The 21,029-nt window shown below is 44.7% G+C and overlaps 1 protein-coding gene and 2 long non-coding RNA genes across 6 annotated transcripts in view; 2 read left to right on the top strand and 1 right to left on the bottom strand.

The window, feature by feature from the left end:
- Window positions 1–3,944: 3,944 nt before the first annotated feature.
- On the top strand, window positions 3,945–6,513 carry LOC147006616 (uncharacterized). Of its 2 annotated transcripts, none has more exons than XR_015054717.1 (3): window positions 3,945–4,238; window positions 5,518–5,671; window positions 6,295–6,513. It is a non-coding gene; the product is annotated as an uncharacterized LOC147006616 (long non-coding RNA). The 2 variants fall into 2 exon arrangements; XR_015054716.1 differs by having other exon boundaries at window positions 3,948–4,238; window positions 6,292–6,511.
- Window positions 6,514–7,262: 749 nt separating this feature from the next.
- Window positions 7,263–15,679, bottom strand: LOC147006615 (uncharacterized). Its single transcript, XM_085868389.1, has 4 exons — window positions 15,590–15,679; window positions 13,170–14,151; window positions 11,040–11,188; window positions 7,263–8,125 (listed from the first exon to the last, which is right to left on the bottom strand). The coding sequence occupies exons 1-2, from the start codon at window positions 15,677–15,679 to the stop codon at window positions 13,186–13,188; spliced, it is 1,056 nt and encodes a 351-aa protein (XP_085724515.1). The 3' UTR covers window positions 7,263–8,125; window positions 11,040–11,188; window positions 13,170–13,185.
- Window positions 15,680–18,602: 2,923 nt separating this feature from the next.
- LOC147006613 (uncharacterized) overlaps window positions 18,603–21,029 on the top strand; it is a 62,569-nt gene continuing 60,142 nt past the window's right edge. For 2 of the 3 annotated variants that reach the window (XR_015054721.1, XR_015054719.1), the window contains exon 1: window positions 18,603–18,788. This is a non-coding gene — a long non-coding RNA (uncharacterized LOC147006613). The remainder of the gene's footprint in view (window positions 18,789–21,029) is intronic. The other variant, XR_015054720.1, reaches the window with a different exon arrangement.

Here is a 21,029-nt window from a genome sequence, read left to right as displayed (position 1 = left end):
CCAGATCTACGAGAATCTACATTTCCCACACTTCTCGTGTTAAATCGGTGTTGTGCTGATATTTGTAAAATACAGTCAATGAAACGTGTGAACTGGCCAACTGGCCCATCGTGCCTGTGTGACATTTCACACTTACACTCTTTTTACAGTTGGATTTCTCACCAACGTGCCGTCAATGTCGATGATTTTCGGACGAACGTTACCCTCTGGAACCCTGCAAGACGTTCGACATCGAGGCGATGACGTCATAATCACAGGAAATGTGACGTGCATTTCAACAATCGCACCATCATACTGTGTGCCGTTGCTATGGTTACGAGACTAAAAGCCGCTGAAAGGCAGACGAGGCAACGGGACCGGGGAGGTCCTGCCAGACATCCGCACCACACGTCAGGATGAAGAGAACTTCGTAGGTAGAGCAGGGAAATGTGTTCATGACCATCTCATGATAACACAAACCAAAGTCGTGGGAAGGTGATGACGGAGGATGTGATCTATTTCCTGGAAGAAGTGATCAAGTTTGGAGCCGAGTTCAATAAACAGTTCATTCCACTCCACTCCACTGTTGTTGGAGCCACAACACTCCACTCCAGTCATTCATTCATAAAGTTGAGACAACATCACTCAGTGATAAATATAAATGTTTATGTTGCAGAAACTGATGAGGAATGGATCGACTAGTGGACTGAGACTACCGGCTTAGCGGGGTTACGCTTCGTCCTCCACTTTGCTGGTGTTTCATCACATTTTGGGAAAGTGGGACTTGTTTTTTTCTGGCACGCACTTCGGGTAGAGGGTAGAGGGTGGTCTTACACCGTGACCTGCTCGCTCAGTCACCCGTCCCGAAGGACCGACCAATTAAAATGTGTTTTTGGAGAGTATAAAGGAAGCAACAAATCACAAATTTCTCATCCGGACGCAAATTATTTTGTTTCCTCCTGTTGAAACAGCCATTATATAATTTATTAATTGTACCTCCATCCCCCACCCCCTTCCAGGTCATTTCGGCCCCAATCCTGGTGTTTAAAACAGTGGTTCAAATATTCCAAGCTGTGTTTTATATTCAAAAATATGTGTGTTCAAATATTCCATATTTTTAAGTAGGGGGTCTTTACCTCAGTGAGTAGCTCATGCACGGACAAGTTTCCTCAGAAAAGGAAAGTATCAGGAGAAAGAGCAAATAGTTTTTAAAATGGATCGTGAGACCTCAAAACCGGTCACGCAGAAGAAGAAGAAGATTCTCATGACGACGAGGCAGCCTGTGATTGGTGAGCCCCGAGGCGGACGCACTCTGTGATGATACGTCATCACGTTCGACTCTGTTTTCGCTTCAACCTTTTAAACCTTCTTCCCCTCAGTCGCTCCTCAGGATGAAGAAGAAGAAGCATTTCCATAACTGGTAACTGAATACCCTCCCCCCCTTGGAGAGGGGGGATATTATGAATATTAATATTGTTTTGTAATAACATTAAAATTATACTATTATCATTTGTGTTGTTATTTTTTTTGTAATTCGAAGTAGCGTGGGGAAAAACGCCATGATAAGCTATCTTAACGCAGATATACACCTCAACACAGATTTTGCCAAGGCGGAAAACCCTGATGGAGAGGGAGGAAAATGAAGTCGCTACAACCTCCATCGTGTGATCCTTCGTCCTCCTGTCAAGTTTGGTTGGGATTGGATAAATAACCACCGAATGTATCGTGGTCAAAATAATAGCCAGACACCAAATTGCATGTTTTCGTATGATGATGATGGATGATGATGTTAGTCCTGATGATGATGATGGATGATGTTGATGATGATGATGATGATGATGATGATGATGATCCTATTTCAGCAAAGAACTTCTGTAACTCCAAAGGATTGACTCAATCTGTGAACTCTCCAACCCAGATTCTGGACTTGGTGATGACAAACTTTCCTGTAAAATGTTTCCTGCTCTTCTTCTTCTTCTCCAATTGGTTCATCTGAATACTGATCACGTGCTTGTGAAAGTCAACATCTCCCTGGCTATTCTCAGAGAGCTGCCTCAACGCCGGAGAGTCTGGCATTTTACTTAAGCAGATCGACAGGGACTGCAAGCAGCCATCTCTCTCTTCAGGACTGATCTCCCGTATTTATTGCCCCTGATGTTAACTCAGCCTGGGAATTCTTCCGCAGAAACCTGCTCTCTCTCATGCACAGATCCATCCCATCTCGTCTTCAATTATCCTGTCCTTCTTCTTGCCCGTGGTACACCGAATGTTATGGTGAGGCAGTTGCTCTGAAACTACTTGCCTTCTCTTCCTGGAAGGCAAATCCGACCGAAGGAAATCTCAGTGCATCCCACAAAGTCCGCAACAAGTGTGTGTCCGGTCAGTCAATCAGAAAACAACACCTGTCCAACCTCAAGAATGACTTGTCTCCCTCCTCTAAGACCTGGTGGTGCCTTGTTAAGTCTGGCTCTGGTGTACGCTCCCCTTCCATCCGTTCGCTCTCTTCAAATGGCACCACAGCCGACTCTGCTCGTGAGAAGGTTGAATATCTCGATTCTGCGTTTGATTCCAAATCTTGTGTCCCCAACCCCTCGTCCTTCCCTGTTCCCATCCTTCCCCGTCGTACCCAGCAGCTGCTGGACTCTGTGTCTTTTGCACCTAATGCGGTGGAGAAGGTTCTTTCAATCCTCCACTCCGACTCTGCTGCTGGACCAGAGGGCATCAGCTCATGTGTCTTGAAAACATGCTCTGCTGTTCTTGCACATCTTCTCTCTGCCCTTTTCACCCTGTCAGATGCATGAGGTCATCTTCCATCTGCTTGGAAATCCGTCAATATCACTGCTCTACATACAAAAGGTGCAAAAACTGATCCCCTTAACTACAGACCTATCAGCTCACTTACAATCATCAGCAAGGTCATGGAATCCGTCACTGCAGTTGATATGAAGTCCTTGCTTTTCTCCAACAACCTCATTTCAGATGACCAATTTGGATTCAGACCAGGCCCCTCTACCCTGGACATGCTGCTTATATTTACTCAACAATGTATGGAGGCCCTCAATGTCAGACATGAGATCAGGGCCATCTCTCTGGACATCTTTTGTTCTTTTGATACAGTCTGGCATCCTGCTTTGCTCCACATACTCTCGACCTGTGGCATCCAAGGCCAACTCCACACATGGTTTACTGACTTCCTCTACTCTCATAGCCAACGTGAGACTCTCAACGGAATCCCTTCGTATCCTCTCCTTGTCAAGGCTGGAGTGCCCCAAGGCAGTGTTTTGGGCCCAGTCCTATTCCTGATCTTCCTCAACGATCTCTCTGACTGGAAAAATCTCTATTTGCTGATGACTCCTCCCTCTGTGATGACATTCCTCATCCTTCAGAAAGGCAGGCGGCAGCCTCTTGTTTGTCCAAGTCTCCTTCCCCCCCTCTCTCTCTCTCTCTCTCTCTCTCTCTCTCTCTCTCTCTCTCTCTCTCTCTCTCTCTCTCTCTCTCTCTCTCTCTCTCTCTCTCTCTCTCTCTCTGCTGGTTGCTGTTCCTTTGTTTCTGTTCCACCCGTGTCTTCCATGACCACGAACCTTGACAATGGATCCAAAATAATAACAATTGTCATGAGAACGTTTTATACCGATTTAACCAATTAGTGGAAGTAAAAAAAATTACCATTAACCTCGACTTGGATAAAAGACTTTTTAAAGATTTTTTTAGACGACAATGAGTATAATACTCATATATATAACTACTTGTACTGTTTCTCCATGTTGTACTTCTACCACCAATACTTCTACTGCTACTATCTACAGTACTACAACGACTTCGACCTCAACAGTCCCAATGATTCCCAACTTCTTTGTGAACTTTCATGAATCATTTTTTTGTTTGACGTTCGACCGAAGGAGGAAGGAAGTTGTAATTTTTTTCCAGGATGCCTGTGGAGGTGAAACAAGCAATGTGGAGATCATTCGTGAAATGAGGATTGGTTGCGAGCACCGGTGGTATTGCCTGCCCTCAAGGTATCCCGTGAGTCCCATTTCCCTTCCCTTACCATGCAGGTCATAACACACACTTTTGACGGAGGTGTCTTCAGCGGGGGAGGGACACGTATGTCGACCGCGTGTCATTCATCGGAAACGTCAGTGAAGGAGATGCTTCCATAAACATCACAGAACTACAGCTCGATGACACCGCCGTGTACGAGTGTAAAGTGAAAATCCCTCAGACTGTCAATCGTCGAACGATCTCTCTCATTGTTCATGGTATTTATGGTTTTGGGAAGGGAAGCTGGGGGGAAGGGGGGGGGTTGGATGGTTGGGTGTTGGAATCAGGGAATTGGGGGGGGGTGGCAGAGTCAAGGTGTTAGTATACCAACGGTGGGAATGTGTGGCTGCGGTAAAGCTCGTGCGATCCCATCTAAGCTCGACACGTCTGCACTGTGTTGTGTATTTTCCCCCACGAGCACGATCGAATAGCGGGGTCGAGCAATCGGTTCACTTTGTCTGTCTGTCTGCAGATGTCAGTCTATGAGCAAGAAACACTAAATTTAAATTGAATGTTACATTCTGAATACTGTGGAACACGAACCTGCAGTTTAGCAGTCAGGACTTTGGCTCTGAATTTGGAAAATTGTACGGAAGCTCCTCCCAATCACGCACATGCATCGAGGAGTAAGGTAATTCTTTTAGTCTGTGTCTGGCGGTCAAACAAAATTTAAAATCATTCCAAACAGGAAACCTACTGCTTTGAGGGATGTTACAAAGGACACAAACAACAGGTACGAATAACTAATTTAACATGTTAAATACGGCGGTGGTGAACTTTCGAAAAAAATGTGTTTTTGTTTTTTTCTACATTCTTTAAAACCGCCTTGAATTTATACTTGAACTCTGAAGAACACAAATCGTCTACTTGACACATTCAGAATCCTTCCCGCAGAACTTGGAAAACTTTTTACGCCATCTCATGGCCCGGGGGGAGAGTAACTGTGAGATTCAGCATTCAGACAATATGGCAGCACCAAGCGTTGTTTGTTGGGTGCAAAATGCAAAGCGGGAGTTTAAAAGACCCTTCGCATGACCTTTTTCTCAAGACCCTGTGGGTTAAGCCGTCAAGGTGTTCCATGAACTCTCCAGTTATTATTGTCGTCGTATTTCGTGTTAAACGTAATAAATGTTAAACCTAAACTACGGATGTTAAACGGGTGTCCCGTCTGTCAGCATTACTTGGTGGACATTAAAGATCCCACGGTGTCCTTCACGAAGAGTAGGGGAGCTATTGCCAGCACCATGAATGGATTCTAAAGTCCTGCCCTAATCTCAGTCGAACGTTAGGCCTGGCCAGCCGGTTTATCAAAGACTTGGGCCAAGCTTCCCCCGGCCAATTTTTTTGGTCTTTGATCGCATGACAGATGGAAGACACAATGACACCAACTCACACTACAAGAACTCCCTCCCACATGGACATCTTTATGAAATTGTTGCTGTCCCCCCCCCCAAGCCCACCACTTCCCCACCTCCCCTGTTCCGAAAATATTTTCAGAGAAGAAAACGACTTCAAAGACAGCGACATCAGACAAAACAAACAAGGTGGAGATCATTGTGAGTGTGGTGATGGTCCCTGTGTTCATCTTTCTGTCCTTCCTCTCCGACCATCAATGCAAGCATTCCGAGGAGGATGAAGACAACGATATCCTGTAAGGCCCGAGTTCGTGAGTTCATGTCACATGACTAAACTTCACACTACCAACCTATTCTTAAGAAATTATTTTAATTATTATCGATCTTCAAGGAAGAGTGGCCTTCAACAAGGCCATGACAGTTTGGGTGAGGAATGGGTGGTTCGCATTAGTGTTATTCATTCGTAACAATTCATTCTTAATAAGTAAATCTCTGATGGTTCCCCATGAAACACGAGGGAGTTTCTGTCAAAACCCACATGAGAAATTTTCCTTATCGAGTGATGCCTGAAAGTGAGATGTGATTGGTGGAAAGATCACCTGTATATTAAATGTGTAAACAGGTTTAACTTTGCCAGAAGGTTGAATATAAAGAAGAGTTGCCTGTCATGCAGAACTATCTTGAGAATTTTGTTTGGAAGACACAAACAAGTTGGAATGTGGACTTAAGAAAATGTACAGGCGCTCTGGTCGCTTCAAGATAATATATATTCCCAGTTTTGGGAGAAGCAGACTGACTTTTAACCTACATATGATGGAAACTTGTTTCATGGCCATTCGAGTTGGCGTTTGACGTCATTCCAGCATTCTGTACGATTAATATGTCTGGGTTTGAATGTGTGTTCCAACCATTGAAGCAGGAGCTGTCAAAGAAGACTGAAGATGAGGTTCACCTGGAAATTGTCAAGACCGGGTGAACTGGAGTCAGTGTCAGAAAATGATAAAAACTGTGTCTTCCTGGAAACTAAAAAAAAGATGAAGATTCTCCAGTTGTGTTGAGAGATCTGGAGTAAATTTGTCTGTCCAGGATCTCTTGTGCTGGCACATATAATCTGGTTGTTTGTTCAATAAATGTTTTTAATTTGTACTGATGTGTATCTGCATCAACACGTGCAAAGCGCAATCGATGAGCAGTCCATCTCCTTAACCACTCGGCCACCTTGTCTGGCCTTTTAGCAAATTACAACGAAGTTGAAGCATTGGCACTCAAGCCATCATTAGTTCACCTGGACTTTAGTCCGGGGAGCTCGTGCGACCGAGCAGTGTCTGTCGGTGTCGATCATTGAGTCAATCCGTAAACACTTGAGTCATTATCGGTTGAACCAAAGACACGATTTTGATGAAACTTGGCAACAAGCCTCATATCTGATGCCCAGCGAAGGGGTGTTGACCGCATCAAAATCTGCACTCATTAAGGGAGTCTACGGGAGGGTTTTTGACCCCCAAATTAGCTATTCGCTCTCTTCTCCGAACTACACACACAATTTCATTGAAACTTGACCACAACCTTCATCACCCGTGATGTACCTAAGTTTGTTCACGGCATCTAAAAATTCAGGGTCTAAGGAGGTCTGCGGGGGGTTTGGGTGACTTTCTCCTGATCCAGGTGAGCGTCAGGACACGCAGTCTTATGTTTATTCCTCCCACGATGAAGATAGATACCAAAATGAATAAAAGGGCATGAAACTCTGTAACTGAAACTCACTCGCGAAGTTCGTTTGCCTGGAGATGCTAAGGTGCAAGTCGCTGTCATTGCCCTTTTCTCATCCATATGTTTGTGCAGACGTCATGTTGTACAAGTGAAGGATATATCGTGAAGTTGAACACATTCTTCCAGATTCATAACTTTTATTCCACATTTTGAAATGACAATACCAAGTGATGAATGAAGGACGATTTAAACACAAACAACTTTAATTACCGAGTTCAGAAAAAACTTTGTGTGTTGGTAACTCAAGTTACAAATAAGAGATTTACAGATCGACTTGCGGCCCCATTGGATCAAGTTGTGCAACAAATCCCACGTAGAGCACAAAACAGACTCCCCACGTGACCAAAATGACACATCATGTAAAATGCAAGATCCAGGTTCTCCAAACAGCTGGTAAATTTAAATCCGTGCGAGATCCCCTCCATATATATCCCATGGTTTTCTCAACCTCTTGGTGGTGCACATGGAGGAAGCCGATCTCTCATTTCTGGGGAGACTCAGCACCATGTCTTACGAGTGTTACTACCTGGAGAATCAGGTGTATGACTCCCTTCTGTGGAAGAGCCTGATCTCCCTTCAGAATGCCGACGCAATTTAATTCCTTCCCCAACCTGATGTTCATGGTGTGGTTGCCCAGGTTGCCGAGCGACAGAAGCGGAGCTTGTCTGTGGCGGACCGCTTGAGGGACCGTGTCTTTGTGGCGGATGGTTGCCAGAATGATCTCCCATTCCTGAGTGATGTCGATCCATCCTTTCACCCATATTACTCCTCTTCCCAAGATCAATATGGTGTGCTCCGGAAAAACCACTCGCACCACGATCGATGCCCCTTGATGGTGTGACGTTTGGAGGGGACCACCAGCTCATTGGGACATGCCAGTTATCTCCAAGATAATAGTATTGTCCTCTCGCAGTTCCACTCGCAGCATGCGACATGCGTGAATTTTGGTGACCTGAGCTTCTACTTAGCGGGCCAGAAAACTGAAACGAAAAAGGAATGCACACGTGACATCACACATCTAGGTATGGGGGATCTTTCAGGAGGTGCTGACAAGCAGAATTATTACATTTATTGCAAAACAACAACCGTTTATACATTAAAATACCACAAAATGACCACATCCTCTGATACCTATTGACAGTTATCACTCCATGTATCATTGGTGATCAATTGGCAGAGTATCCCACCCAACGGGCGATCTTGTTTCAAGCATGCAACACGTTCTTCTGACGCATACCTTTATTTGGACGGTGTATAGGCAACTGACAACTCTGCATACGCAAAAAAAGTGACGGGTTACCTGCATGAAGCAAAAACATAACTACTGCTGATAATTTAAAACACCTCACCTCACTGGAAGACCTGGGGACAGGTATACTGTGCTGTAAATGGTGGTGACTTGTAATACCTTCCCACACCTGGAGGTGGCGCTACACGATACATATTTACATAGAGAATTTGCATTCCCTCCCCCTCCCCCCAAGAGCACCGGTAAAGATTTAAAAAAAACACCCCGAGACACTAATTGGGGTCATGCTGATCCCACGTAGCAAGTCCGAATGTGATCGGCCCACAACTGTAGGAGGAGTCGCGCGACAAACAAACAAGCACCGGTCCATTAATTATACCAGTGGTAAGGAAAGGGGAAGTGATTGTGAATTTAATGTTCCATCTTTATTTACTTTTAACATTGTTCTTAACAAAGGGGGACAAGAACAATTAATGCAGGCATGATAGGCCGAATGCCCTTCTCATGCTCCAACGTTCCTGGTGTATCTCTGTGTAACGTTGTGAAGAACAGGAAGGGATGGGGAGGGGAGGACAGAGAGTTGGGCGTGAGGGTGTGTGGAGTTGGAAGAGGGAGATTGAGACATTGGGAAGGATTGAGGACTTGAGGTTGGAAGGGGGTTGAGTAATTGGGGTTTGGGGCAGTTGAGGACTTGAAAAAGAAAGGGGGAGGAGATGACTGGGTTGGGGGAGGGAGGGCAGAGAGAGGACAGAGTTGGGATCGAGGGGTTGAGGCTTTTGGGGAGGGAGAGTTCAGGACATTGGGTTGGGAGGGGGTTTGAGGATTTGAAGAAAGGGGGAGGGGAGCACTGTTCTCGATGTTGGTTATGAGAGGGAGGTGATTTTGGTCTTTAATGTTTGCGAGGGGGACATGAATGGATGATCGCAACAGTCATGCGCATATGATGACAGCAGTTCTGTGTGTCCATTTGGGGGAAGAATGATCACGTGTGTTATGGAACTGAAATGCCTATCATTGGTGAAACAAAGAAGCAGAATTGAGAAACTTTCGAAGAGTTATTGTTTGGATATTCCAGAAAGTCTCAATCGCTTGGTCCTTTGGTCACACACGTGCAAAGTTGAGGAAGATAAAAAAAAAATTTACTCTATCTGTCTGTCTGTCTGTCTGTCTGTCTGTCTGGCACTCAAACCGAATTGAAAATCATTCCAAACAGGAAACTTCCTGTTTTTAAGGATGTTATAAAGAACACATACAATAGGCACGAAGGGCTGATGTAACATGTTAAAAACCACACTGTATCAATGGCACTGAACTTTCGAACAAGTTTTTTTTTTCTACAATTCTTTATATCTTCATTTAATTACCACTGCCCAAGGAGAGTGTGATTTTTATGACGTCATAGGTGCCTTCGTTATGACGTCAAAATTGCATATGTAGAACGCTACATCTGAACAGTATGAACATTTTTGAGGGTCATCTCGGAATAAAATGGTCTACAGAAGAAAAAAAAATTGATGACATCATCGGTCATGTGATTCGACATCCATATTGTTTGTTTTTTTCAAAAAAAAAATCTTCTCTGAAGTGGCTGAACACATCGCAGTGAAACTATACAAGTGTGACCGCATCTCCATGCGGAACAAAAGGTTCACACATATGATGTCATAGGTCACATGGTCTGACAGCCATATTGGATTTACTCTAAAACCCGCAAAAATCCTCTTCTCCAGAACGGCGAGACAGATCGAGAACTTCACACAAATGTTCCCCAATCCATGGGTGTACAAGTTTGTTCAGGAATAGTTGATAGGTCACATGGTTTGGCAGCCATGTTGAATTGAAGAAAAAGTATTAAATAATGTTTTCTCTGAAACCACTAAATCAATCGAAGTGAAACTTCACAATTATGATCTCGTGGTGATGGGGAACACATGCTTGAACTTTCAACTTGATCGGACGTATGGTCTGGCAGCCAGAATTATTGAATTTTTTGATCTGGGTTCTTTTTGATTTTTTAATTTTTTTTATTTGAATGAAGCTCACTTGGCTGTTCCTGGATGGGTTTGAAGGAGGAGGAGGAGCAGCTGAAACCCGAATCCTATTTTCCCAGGTTCCTCCTGATGACTTCATCTTTGCTTTTTGTGTGTTCAGGTTCCTTCTGACGACTTTGATGCGGGACTGCACCAATTTGGTCTTCCATTTGTTTAATTTCATTCCTATTCTGAATTCAACTGAATAATAATGTCATGAAGTCAGGGTCAGGCGTCCGATCAAAGCGGGACGTCTTGGTACCCGGTCATCACTGCCAGCAGTTATAAAGTGGAAGTTCGAGTTCTGGCTCTTATTAATAAGATAACACACCGGTACACAAAGTCACAAACACCACACAAAACTCTTCTTCTTGTTTCAATTGAATTATATGCATGAACACTGCAGAACACAAATCGCCTTTGTGACACTTTCAAAACTTTCAAAACTTTGCAGAGTGCAGTACTTGGACAAAATATTGCAGCATTTCACGTCATCACGACCAATCAAAAATGGCGCTCGTAGACTCCGCTCATGTTCTTGTTTCTCAAGACTGTGCAGGGTAATGTGTGTCATGAACTCTCGAGTTCCTAAAATGACGAAACACCTGTGAATACCTGTACGATTCCGACGTGGGGCCTTTGGTCCGCATGCCCCGATGGCGTTGAGGAAGAACCCCCAGAAGTTTGACTCCTTGAATGTTGGTCTTGTGCACCCGAGGTGTTGTGTGACTGTGGGTTTCGGCCTGAAGGGTTCATCACCTGGACTGAAGGACGACCGAGATCATTTAATGGGAATATTCGGGAAATGAGAATAAATATCAAGAACAAATGTTTTTGCAAATCATACACACACACACACACACACACACACACACACACACACACACACACACACACACACACACACACACACACACACACACACACACACACACACACACACACACACACACACACACACACACACACACACACCTCGTTTTATTTACCATCCGAATCCGTCCTCACCTTCTCGAGATATCAAGCAATGTCGTTTTTAACCCCATCTCTCAATGGTGAAAAAGCAGTTAACAATTAAATAATTCTCGTTTCGAGATCTGAGTTCCAATCTTCACCAAAATCGAATCAGTTCTTCCCAGTGTCACTCCCAACTTGTCCACCAAGTTTCGTGTGAATCCATCCATAACTTCTTGAGATATCGTGCTATGCATAGTTTTTAACCCCATCTCTCAATAGTAAAGAATCAGTTAACAATTAAATAATTCTCGTGTCTAGATCTGGGTTCGGATCTTCACCAAAATCGAATCAGTTCTTCCCAGTGTCACTCCCAACCTGTCCACCAAGTTTCGTGTGAATCAATCCATAACTTCTTGAGATATCGTGCTATGCATAGTTTTTAACCCCATCTCTCAATGATGAAGAATCATTTAAAAATTAAATAATTCTCGTGTCTAGATCTGGGTTCGGATCTTCACCAAAATCGAATCAGTTCTTCCCAGTGTCACTCCCAACCTGTCCACCAAGTTTCGTGTGAATCAATCCATAACTTCTTGAGATATCGTGCTATGCATAGTTTTTAACCCCATCTCTCAATGATGAAGAATCATTTAAAAATTAAATAATTCTCGTGTCGAGATCTGAGTTCCGATCTTCACCAAAATCGAATCAGTTTTTCCCAGTGTCACTCTCAACCTGTCCACCAAGTTTCGTGTGAATCCATCCATAACTTCTTGAGATATCGTGCTATGCATAGTTTTTAACCCCATCTCTCAATAGTAAAGAATCAGTTAACAATTAAATAATTCTGGTGTCTAGATCTGGGTTCGGATCTTCACCAAAATCGAATCAGTTCTTCCCAGTGTCACTCCCAACCTGTCCACCAAGTTTCGTGTGAATCCATCCATAACTTCTTGAGATATCGTGCTATGCATAGTTTTTAACCCCATCTCTCAATAGTAAAGAATCAGTTAACAATTAAATAATTCTCGTGTCTAGATCTGGGTTCGGATCTTCACCAAAATCGAATCAGTTCTTCCCAGTGTCACTCCCAACCTGTCCACCAAGTTTTGTGTGAATCCATCCATAACTTATTGAGATATCGTGCTATGCATAGTTTTTAACCCCATCTCTCAATGATGAAGAATCATTTTAAAATTAAATAATTCTCGTGTCGAGATCTGAGTTCCGATCTTCACCAAAATTGGATCAATCAACACACAAACATTTGGGAGGACTGAGATCACGTGACCCCATGATGATGACGCGTTTCCCGCGTCACTTTTTGTTTTCCCTGAAAATGGCGACACCACGTGTGCTCTCGCGGACGGACGTGCGGTGGGGTCTTCACACCCGACGGACCCGTCACGTGGTACACCATGTAGTTATAATCAAACACAAGTTAGTAAAGGCTGGTTATTGATCACTCACTTAAGCTATTATCAACAAATAGATTCTGTTGAAATGAAACATTTAAACTATTCAAACCAAACCCTCGTCACGTCTGTCTCGTTCACATCAAATTGTTTAATTAATTCCCCGTTAATTGATTAATTGATCCCTGTTAAAGATGACCTTTGAAAGGGTTCACACGGGTTCACCGCTCGTCCCCGATGATCACGTGTCAGTTCGTCAGTTCACCGTCAATCACGAACCATGAGGATTTGGGTTCGGGAAAACATCTTCATTGTTTCTGTCATCGTTTGATTAAAGTAAAACGGTAATTAATGTTAACTTGTCATTAATTACCTTCAGTCGGACGAACTCAATACGTGTCTCCTCTTGGGCTCCGTTGAGGGGGGGGTGAGGGGGAATGTTTGAGTGTGTGGGGTGAGGGGGAATGTTTGAGTGTGTGGGGTGAGGGGGAATGTTTGAGTGTGTGGGGTGTGGAGGAATGTTTGAGTGTGTGGGGTGTGGAGGAATGTTTGAGTGTGTGGGGTGTGGACGAATGTTTGAGTGTGTGGGGTATGGAGGAATGTTTGAGTGTGTGGGGTGAGGAGGAATGTTTGAGTGTGTGGGGTCTGGAGGAATGTTTGAGTGTGTGGGGTGTGGAGGAATGTTTGAGTGTGTGGGGTGTGGACGAATGTTTGAGTGTGTGGGGTGAGGAGGAATGTTTGAGTGTGTGGGGTGTGGAGGAATGTTTGAGTGTGTGGGGTCTGGAGGAATGTTTGAGTATGTGGGGTGTGGAGGAATGTTTGAGTGTGTGGGGTGCAGTGGAAGGTTTCAGTGTGTGGGGTGCAGGGGAATGTTTGAGTGTGTTGGGTGCAGGGGAATGTTTGAGTGTGTTGGGTGCAGGGGAATGTTTGAGTGTGTTGGGTGCAGGGGAATGTTTGAGTGTGTGGGGTGCAGGGGAATGTTTGAGTGTGTGGGGTGCAGGGGAATGTTTGAGTGTGTGGGGTGCAGGGGAATGTTTGAGTGTGTTGGGTGCAGAGGAATGTTTGAGTGTGTTGGGTGCAGGGGAAGGTTTGAGTGTGTGGTCTGCGGGAGAATGTTTGTGGATGTGGGGGTTGGAGGAATGTTTGAGTGTGTGGGGTGCAGGGGAAGGTTTGAATGTGGTCTGCGGGGGAATGTTTGTGTATGTGGTGTGTGAAGGAATGTTTGAGTGTGTGAAGGAATGCAGGGGAAGGAGGAATGTGTGCGGTGTGAAGGAATGCAGGGGAATGTTTGAGTGTGTTGGGTGCAGGGGAATGTTTGAGTGTGTTGGGTGCAGGGGAAGGTTTGAGTGTGTGGTCTGCGGGAGAATGTTTGTCTATGTGGGGGTTGGAGGAATGTTTGAGTGTGTGGGGTGCAGGGGAAGGTTTGAATGTGGTCTGCGGGGAATGTTTGTGTATGTGGTGTGTGAAGGAATGTTTGAGTGTGTGAAGGAATGTTTGAGTGTGTGAAGGAATGTTTGAGTGTGTGAAGGAATGTTTGAGTGTGTGAAGGAATGTTTGAGTGTGTGAAGGAAGGTTTGAGTGTGTGGTTTGCGGGGGAATGTTTGAGTGTGTGGACATGATGTTTCTTGGGAAAGCTACATTTCCAAGTTTATGAGGGTGAGGAGGGAAGAAAACTGGAGGTGTGTTGAGTCCGTGAGAAGGAGGTGCAAATGTGATGCAGAAGAGGAGTGAAGGAGTCCGGATCAGTACGGCACACGTTGGGAAATGACACGCAGTTTGAGCGGGAAATGGCGCTCGTATGCTAATGAGGCTGCTGTGGTGTTTGTTCCCGACTCTCCTCAGGTAGATGGTGTGCGTGCTTGCTCCCGACTCTCCTCAGGTAGATGGTGTGCGTGCTTGCTCCCGACTCTCCTCAGGTAGATGGTGTGCGTGCGTGCTCCCGACTCTCCTCAGGTAGATGGTGTGCGTGCGTGCTCCCGACTCTCCTCAGGTAGATGGTGTGCGTGCGTGCTCCCGACTCTCCTCAGGTAGAAGGTGTGGGTGCGTGCTCCCGACTCTCCTCAGGTAGATGGTGTGCGTGCGTGCTCCCGACTCTCCTCAGGTAGATGGTGTGCGTGCGTGAAGAGGTCAAGTGTGAAGGTAAAGTAAATAATAGGTGAAGGAGTCGGGGATTGAAGACCAAACGAAAAGGCCGACGTAACGCACCTTGTCCCACAGACCCAGTGGACTGTGGACATCATGGAAGGCCCAACCGGACGAATACGAACGAATCCCAACACTTCCTGTTCATAAATAATTTAATAATAATAAAATATCTCTCTCAGGACCCGCTATATGTTGGGTGCCATTACCTCGGGGGGAAGTTCCGCCTCACAGAAAGAACCACAACGATGTTTTCATTCACGGACCCTTCCCCACGGTGCTGTGATTTTTCCCCGTGAATCGGCTTCAACGTCCCTTGGGTTGTTGTGTTTGTGCGGTGATGGTGTGTGGATGGTGGTGTGTCGGTCGTGAGTGTGCATAATGATGTGTGGGTGCCACGTACGGTGGTGTATGGATGGTGGTGTGTGAATGGTGATGGTGTGTCGATGGGAGTTGTTGGTGTGTGTTGTGTTGTGTTGATGGTGATATATGTGTTCTGGTGGTGTGAGAGGTTGTGTATATATGGTGGTGGTGTGTGTGTGTGCATGGTGTGTTGGTGAAAGGTGTATGTGTGTGGATATAGGTATGTGGTTGTTGGTGGTTGATATATGTGGTTAGATATATCTTTTAAAACACCACGAACAAACACACCGTACAGGGAATATTTCCTTGTGGGTTGGGAACAGCGGTTACACCACGATGATCACCGGGGTGTGCGTGCATCCTGCAGTCCGAGTGCATCTCGGTGCACGGAGTCCGAGCCGGCGCGAACATCGGGAATTATTGTTTGGAGTATGGGATCCGGCATGATAGCCCAGTGTGTGGCCCAGTGTGTGGCCTAGCGTGATGGCCCAGTGTGTGGCCCAGCGTGATGGCCCAGTGTGTGGCCTAGCGTGATGGCCCAGTGCGTGGCCCAGCGTGATGGCCCAGTGTGTGGCCTAGAGTGATGGCCCAGTGTGTGGCCTAGCGTGATGGCCCAGTGTGTGGCCTAGCGTGATGGCCCAGTGTGTGGCCTAGCGTGATGGCCCAGTGTGTGGCCTAGCGTGATGGCCCAGTGCGTGGCCCAGCGTGATGGCCCAGTGTGTGGCCTAGAGTGATGGCCCAGTGTGTGGCCTAGCGTGATGGCCCAGTGTGTGGCCCAGCGTGATGGCCCAGTGTGTGGCCCAGCGTGATGGCCCAGTGTGTGGCCCAGTGTGTGGCCTAGCGTGATGGCCCAGTGTGTGGCCCAGTGTGTGGCCTAGCGTGATGGCCCAGTGCGTGGCCCAGCGTGATGGCCCAGTGTGTGGCCTAGCGTGATGGCCCAGTGTGTGGCCCAGCGTGATGGTCCAGTGTGTGGCCCAATGTGTGGCCCAGTGTGTGGCCCAGCATGATGGCCCAGTGTGTGGCACAGTGTGTGGCCCAGCGTGATGGCCCAATGTGTGGCCCAGTGTCCCTCGGGTTTCTGTTTGTCGTTCCCTCGGGTTTTCTCTTCATCTTGGTTGACGTTCAGTTTTTAAAACGTATGGAGGAAGAACAACCATAGGTTGGCAACCATTGCACAAGCTTGAAGGATTTAAAGTCCTGTGTTGAAGTTCCTTGTGTTCGGGAATTCTTTTCATTCGTTCTCCTTCACCCCTTCCCCTGTCCTTCCCATTCTCTCCCTGTCCTTCCTTCATCCCACACTCACTCCCTCTCTCCTCCCTCCCCTCACCCCGTTCCCTCTCTCCCTCCTTCCTTTTCCTCTTCCCTAGTTATTTAATTCCCATGTACTTTCCTCAGTTTAAGATTATTTTCCTCAGTTTAAGATGATTTTCCTCAGTTTAAGATGATTTTCCTCAGTTTAAGATTATTTTCCTCAGTTTAAGATTATTTTCCTCAGTTTAAGATTATTTTTCTCAGTTGAAGATGATTTTCCTCAGTTTAAGATTATTTTCCTCATTTTAAGATTAGTTTCCTCAGTTTAAGATGATTTTCCTCAGTTTAAGATTATTTTCCTCATTTTAAGATTAGTTTCCTCAGTTTAAGATTATTTTCCTCAGTTTAAGATTATTTTCCTCAGTTTAAGATTATTTTCCTCAGTTTAAGATGATTTACCTCAGTTTAAGATTATTTTTCTCAGTTGAAGATGATTTTCCTCAGTTTAAGATTATTTTCCTCAGTTTAAGATTATTTTCCTCAGTTGAAGATGATTTTCCTCAGTTTAAGACTATTTTCCTCAGTTTAAGATGATTTTCCTCAGTTTAAAATGATATACCTCATTTTAAGATGATTTTCCTCAGTTTAAGATGATTTTCCTCAGTTTAAGATTATTTTCCTCAGTTTAAGATTATTTTCCTCAGTTTAAGATTATTTTCCTCAGTTTAAGATGATTTTCCTCAGTTTAAGATGATTTTCCTCAGTTTAAGATGATTTTCCTCAGTTTAAGATTATTTACCTCAGTTTAAGATTATTTTCCTCATTTTAAGATTATTTTCCTCAGTTTAAGATTATTTTCCTCAGTTTAAGATTATTTTCCTCAGTTTAAGATTATTTTCCTCAGTTTAAGATTATTTTCCTCAGTTTAAGATGATTTTCCTCAGTTTAAGATTATTTTCCTCAGTTTAAGATGATTTTCCTCAGTTTCAGATTATTTTCCTCAGTTTAAGATGATTTTCCTCAGTTTATGATGATTTTCCTCATTTTAAGATGATTTTCCTCAGTTTAAGATTATTTTCCTCAGTTGAAGATGATTTTCCTCATTTTAAGATGATTTTCCTCAGTTTAAGATTATTTTCCTCAGTTGAAGATGATTTTCCTCAGTTTAAGATTATTTTCCTCATTTTAAGATGATTTTCCTCATTTTAAGATGATTTTCCTCAGTTTAAGATTATTTTCCTCATTTGAAGATGATTTTCCTCATTTTAAGATGATTTTCCTCATTTTAAGATGATTTTCCTCATTTTAAGATGATTTTCCTCAGTTTAAGATGATTTTCCTCAGTTTAAGATGATTTTCCTCATTTTAAGATGATTTCCCTCAGTTTAAGATGATTTTCCTCAGTTTAAGATGATTTTCCTCAGTTTAAGATTATTTTCCTCAGTTTAAGATTATTTTCCTCAGTTGAAGATGATTTTCCTCATTTGAAGATGATTTTCCTCATTTTAAGATGATTTTTCTCATTTTAAGATGATTTTCCTCATTTTAAGATGATTTTCCTCAGTTTAAGATGATTTTCCTCAGTTTAAGATGATTTTCCTCATTTTAAGATGATTTCCCTCAGTTTAAGATGATTTTCCTCAGTTTAAGATGATTTTCCTCAGTTTAAGATTATTTTCCTCATTTGAAGATGATTTTCCTCATTTTAAGATGATTTCCCTCAGTTTAAGATGATTTTCCTCAGTTTAAGATGATTTTTCTCAGTTTAAGATTATTAATTTAAAGTTTCAAAGCGTAAAGTTGATTTTTCAGGAGAGTTCCCACTCCACCCGTTCCCTTAATCTCTTCAAATGACCCCACAGCCTGCACTCACTGTGAAGGAGATCGGAGACGAGGTGTTATGGGCTTGTGGAAGGGGCGGGGTAAAGGGGAGGGGAAGAGAGGGGCGGGGTTCTCCGTCGCGGCTTGATATCAAAACGCGGAGGGCGGGGCCAGGGCGAACGAGCGCGCGAGACGGCACGAGCTGTGCAAAAGGGCGTGGTCACGTGGTCACGTGGTCACGTGAGCCCGTCCGAGTAGAGGAACATTGGTGTAAGTGGTGTGGTTAACGAAGGGGTCCAGGAGAGACGTGTCCGATGGAACTGACATGCAGACCTCGTCCAGTCGGAGCCGAAGACCGGACAGAGCACCTGGGACATCGCCGTGAAGATCGAGGGCGCTGAGAGTGCTCGTTACGGTCAGACTTGTCCGAAACCGATGTCTCTGTCGCTGTCCACATGTTCTTCCTCCCCAGTCAGATTAAACCGATAAACTGTTCGATTGAATTCATGTGGAATTGATATAGCGAAGGCACGACGGGTCAAACGTCCCCCTGTATCTGAGATCCTCTTTGTCGGATGGTGCCACGACATCACAACCGCCATTTTATGTTCACCCGTTCCCTTCCCGCCATTTTATGTTCACCTCCTGCCTTCCCTCTATTTTATTTGGTTATTTTACATTTCCTCCTCCATCAACCTTGTTCATCTCCATTCAGACAGTTTCCCCATCGTGTGGTGTTTAAATAGTAAGTGCGTCGAGGTGAAGACCCGTATTCAGTGTTTCGTGCTTGCTTGGTATCATCATCGCATGTGTAAAATACTCAGGACTCCATGTTGGGCCAGACCGGAAGTGACGTTTATTCGCGATCATGGAGCACAAAGAACCACAACCGGAAATGAACATACGTTACAGCATGAACATGACCAGATCCTCCACACAACCAAAAAGGGTTACCTTGTTGTCCGACTTGCAGGGAGGGACAAGCCACGTACACAACACAATGTACAGAAAAGTGTATTCAGTATAATTTTACATGAGAATCTTGTCTCAGCAATGAACTTGTCCAATGGGATATTTGAAATCGGGTGTGGTCATGGTTTCACCCAATAATGAACTTGTCCAATGGAATTTTTTAATCGGGTGTGGGCGTGGTTTCACGGAGCATTGAACTTGTCCAATGGGAAATGAGAAATCGGGTGTGGGCGTGGTTTCACCGAGCAATGAACTTGTCCAATGGAATTTTTTAAATCGGGTGTGGGCGTGGTTTCACAGAGCAATGAACTTGTGCAATGGGATTCTTGAAATCGGCTGTGGGCGTGGTTTCACCGAACAATGAACATGTCCAATGGGATTCTTGAAATCGGCTGTGGGCGTGGTTTCACAGAGCAATGAACTTGTCCAATGGAAAATTCGAAATCTGGTGTGGGTGTGGTTTCACAGAGCATTGAACTTGTCCAATGGAATTTTTAAAATCGGATATGGGCGTGGTTTCACCGAGCAATGAACGTGTCCAATGGGATTCTTGAAATTGGGTGTGGGCGTGGTTTCACCGAACAATGAACTTGTCCAATGGGATTCTTGAAATCGGGTGTGGGCGTGGTTTCACTGAACAATGAACATGTCCAATGGGATTCTTGAAATCGGGTGTGGGCGTGGTTTCAGGGAGCATTGAACTTGTCCAATGGAATTTTTTTAATCGGGTGTGGGCGTGGTTTCACCGAACAATGAACTTGTCCAATGGGATTCTTGAAATCTGGTGTGGGCATGGTTTCACCGAACAATGAACATGTCCAATGGGATTCTTGAAATCTGGTGTGGGCGTGGTTTCACAGAGCAATGAACTTGTCCAACGGAAAATTCGAAATCGGGTGTGGGTGTGGTTTCACAGAGCATTGAACTTGTCCAATGGAATTTTTAAAATCGGATATGGGCGTGGTTTCACCGAGCAATGAACGTGTCCAATGGGATTCTTGAAATTGGGTGTGGGCGTGGTTTCACCGAACAATGAACATGTCCAATGGTATTCTTGAAATCGGGTGTGGGTGTGGTTTCAGGGAGCATTGAACTTGTCCAATGGGAAATTAGAAATCGGGTGTGGGCGTGGTTTCACAGAGTAATGAACTTGTCCAATGGGATTCTTGAAATCGGGTGTGGGCGTGGTTTCACCGAGCAATGAACTTGTCCAATGGGAAATTAGAAATCGGGTGTGGGCGTGGTTTCACAGAGTAATGAACTTGTCCAATGGGATTCTTGAAATCGGGTGTGGGCGTGGTTTCACCGAGCAATGAACGTGTCCAATGGGATTCTTGAAATCGGGTGTGGGCGTGGTTTCACCGAGCAATGAACGTGTCCAATGGGATTCTTGAAATCGGGTGTGGGCGTGGTTTCACGGAGCATTGAACTTTACCAATGGGAAATTTGAAATCGGGTGTGGGCGTGGTTTCACGGAGCATTGAACTTGTCCAATGGGAAATTTGAAATCTGGTGTGGGCGTGGTTTCACAGAGCAATGAACTTGTCCAATGGAATTTTTTTAATTGGATGTGGGCGTGGTTTCACAGAGCAATGAACTTGTCCAATGGGATTCTTGAAATCTGGTGTGGGCGTGGTTTCACCGAACAATGAACATGTCCAATGGGATTCTTGATATCGGATGT

This window comes from Eptatretus burgeri, unplaced genomic scaffold (genome assembly GCF_056783735.1).
Source record: "Eptatretus burgeri isolate ZD-2024b unplaced genomic scaffold, Ebu_testis_v1 Ebu_testis_scaffold_3160, whole genome shotgun sequence".
In the NCBI taxonomy this organism is placed as follows: Eukaryota; Metazoa; Chordata; class Myxini; order Myxiniformes; family Myxinidae; genus Eptatretus; species Eptatretus burgeri.
The sequence above is the reverse complement of the archived record's forward strand: the minus strand, read 5'-3'. Positions and strand labels throughout refer to the sequence as shown.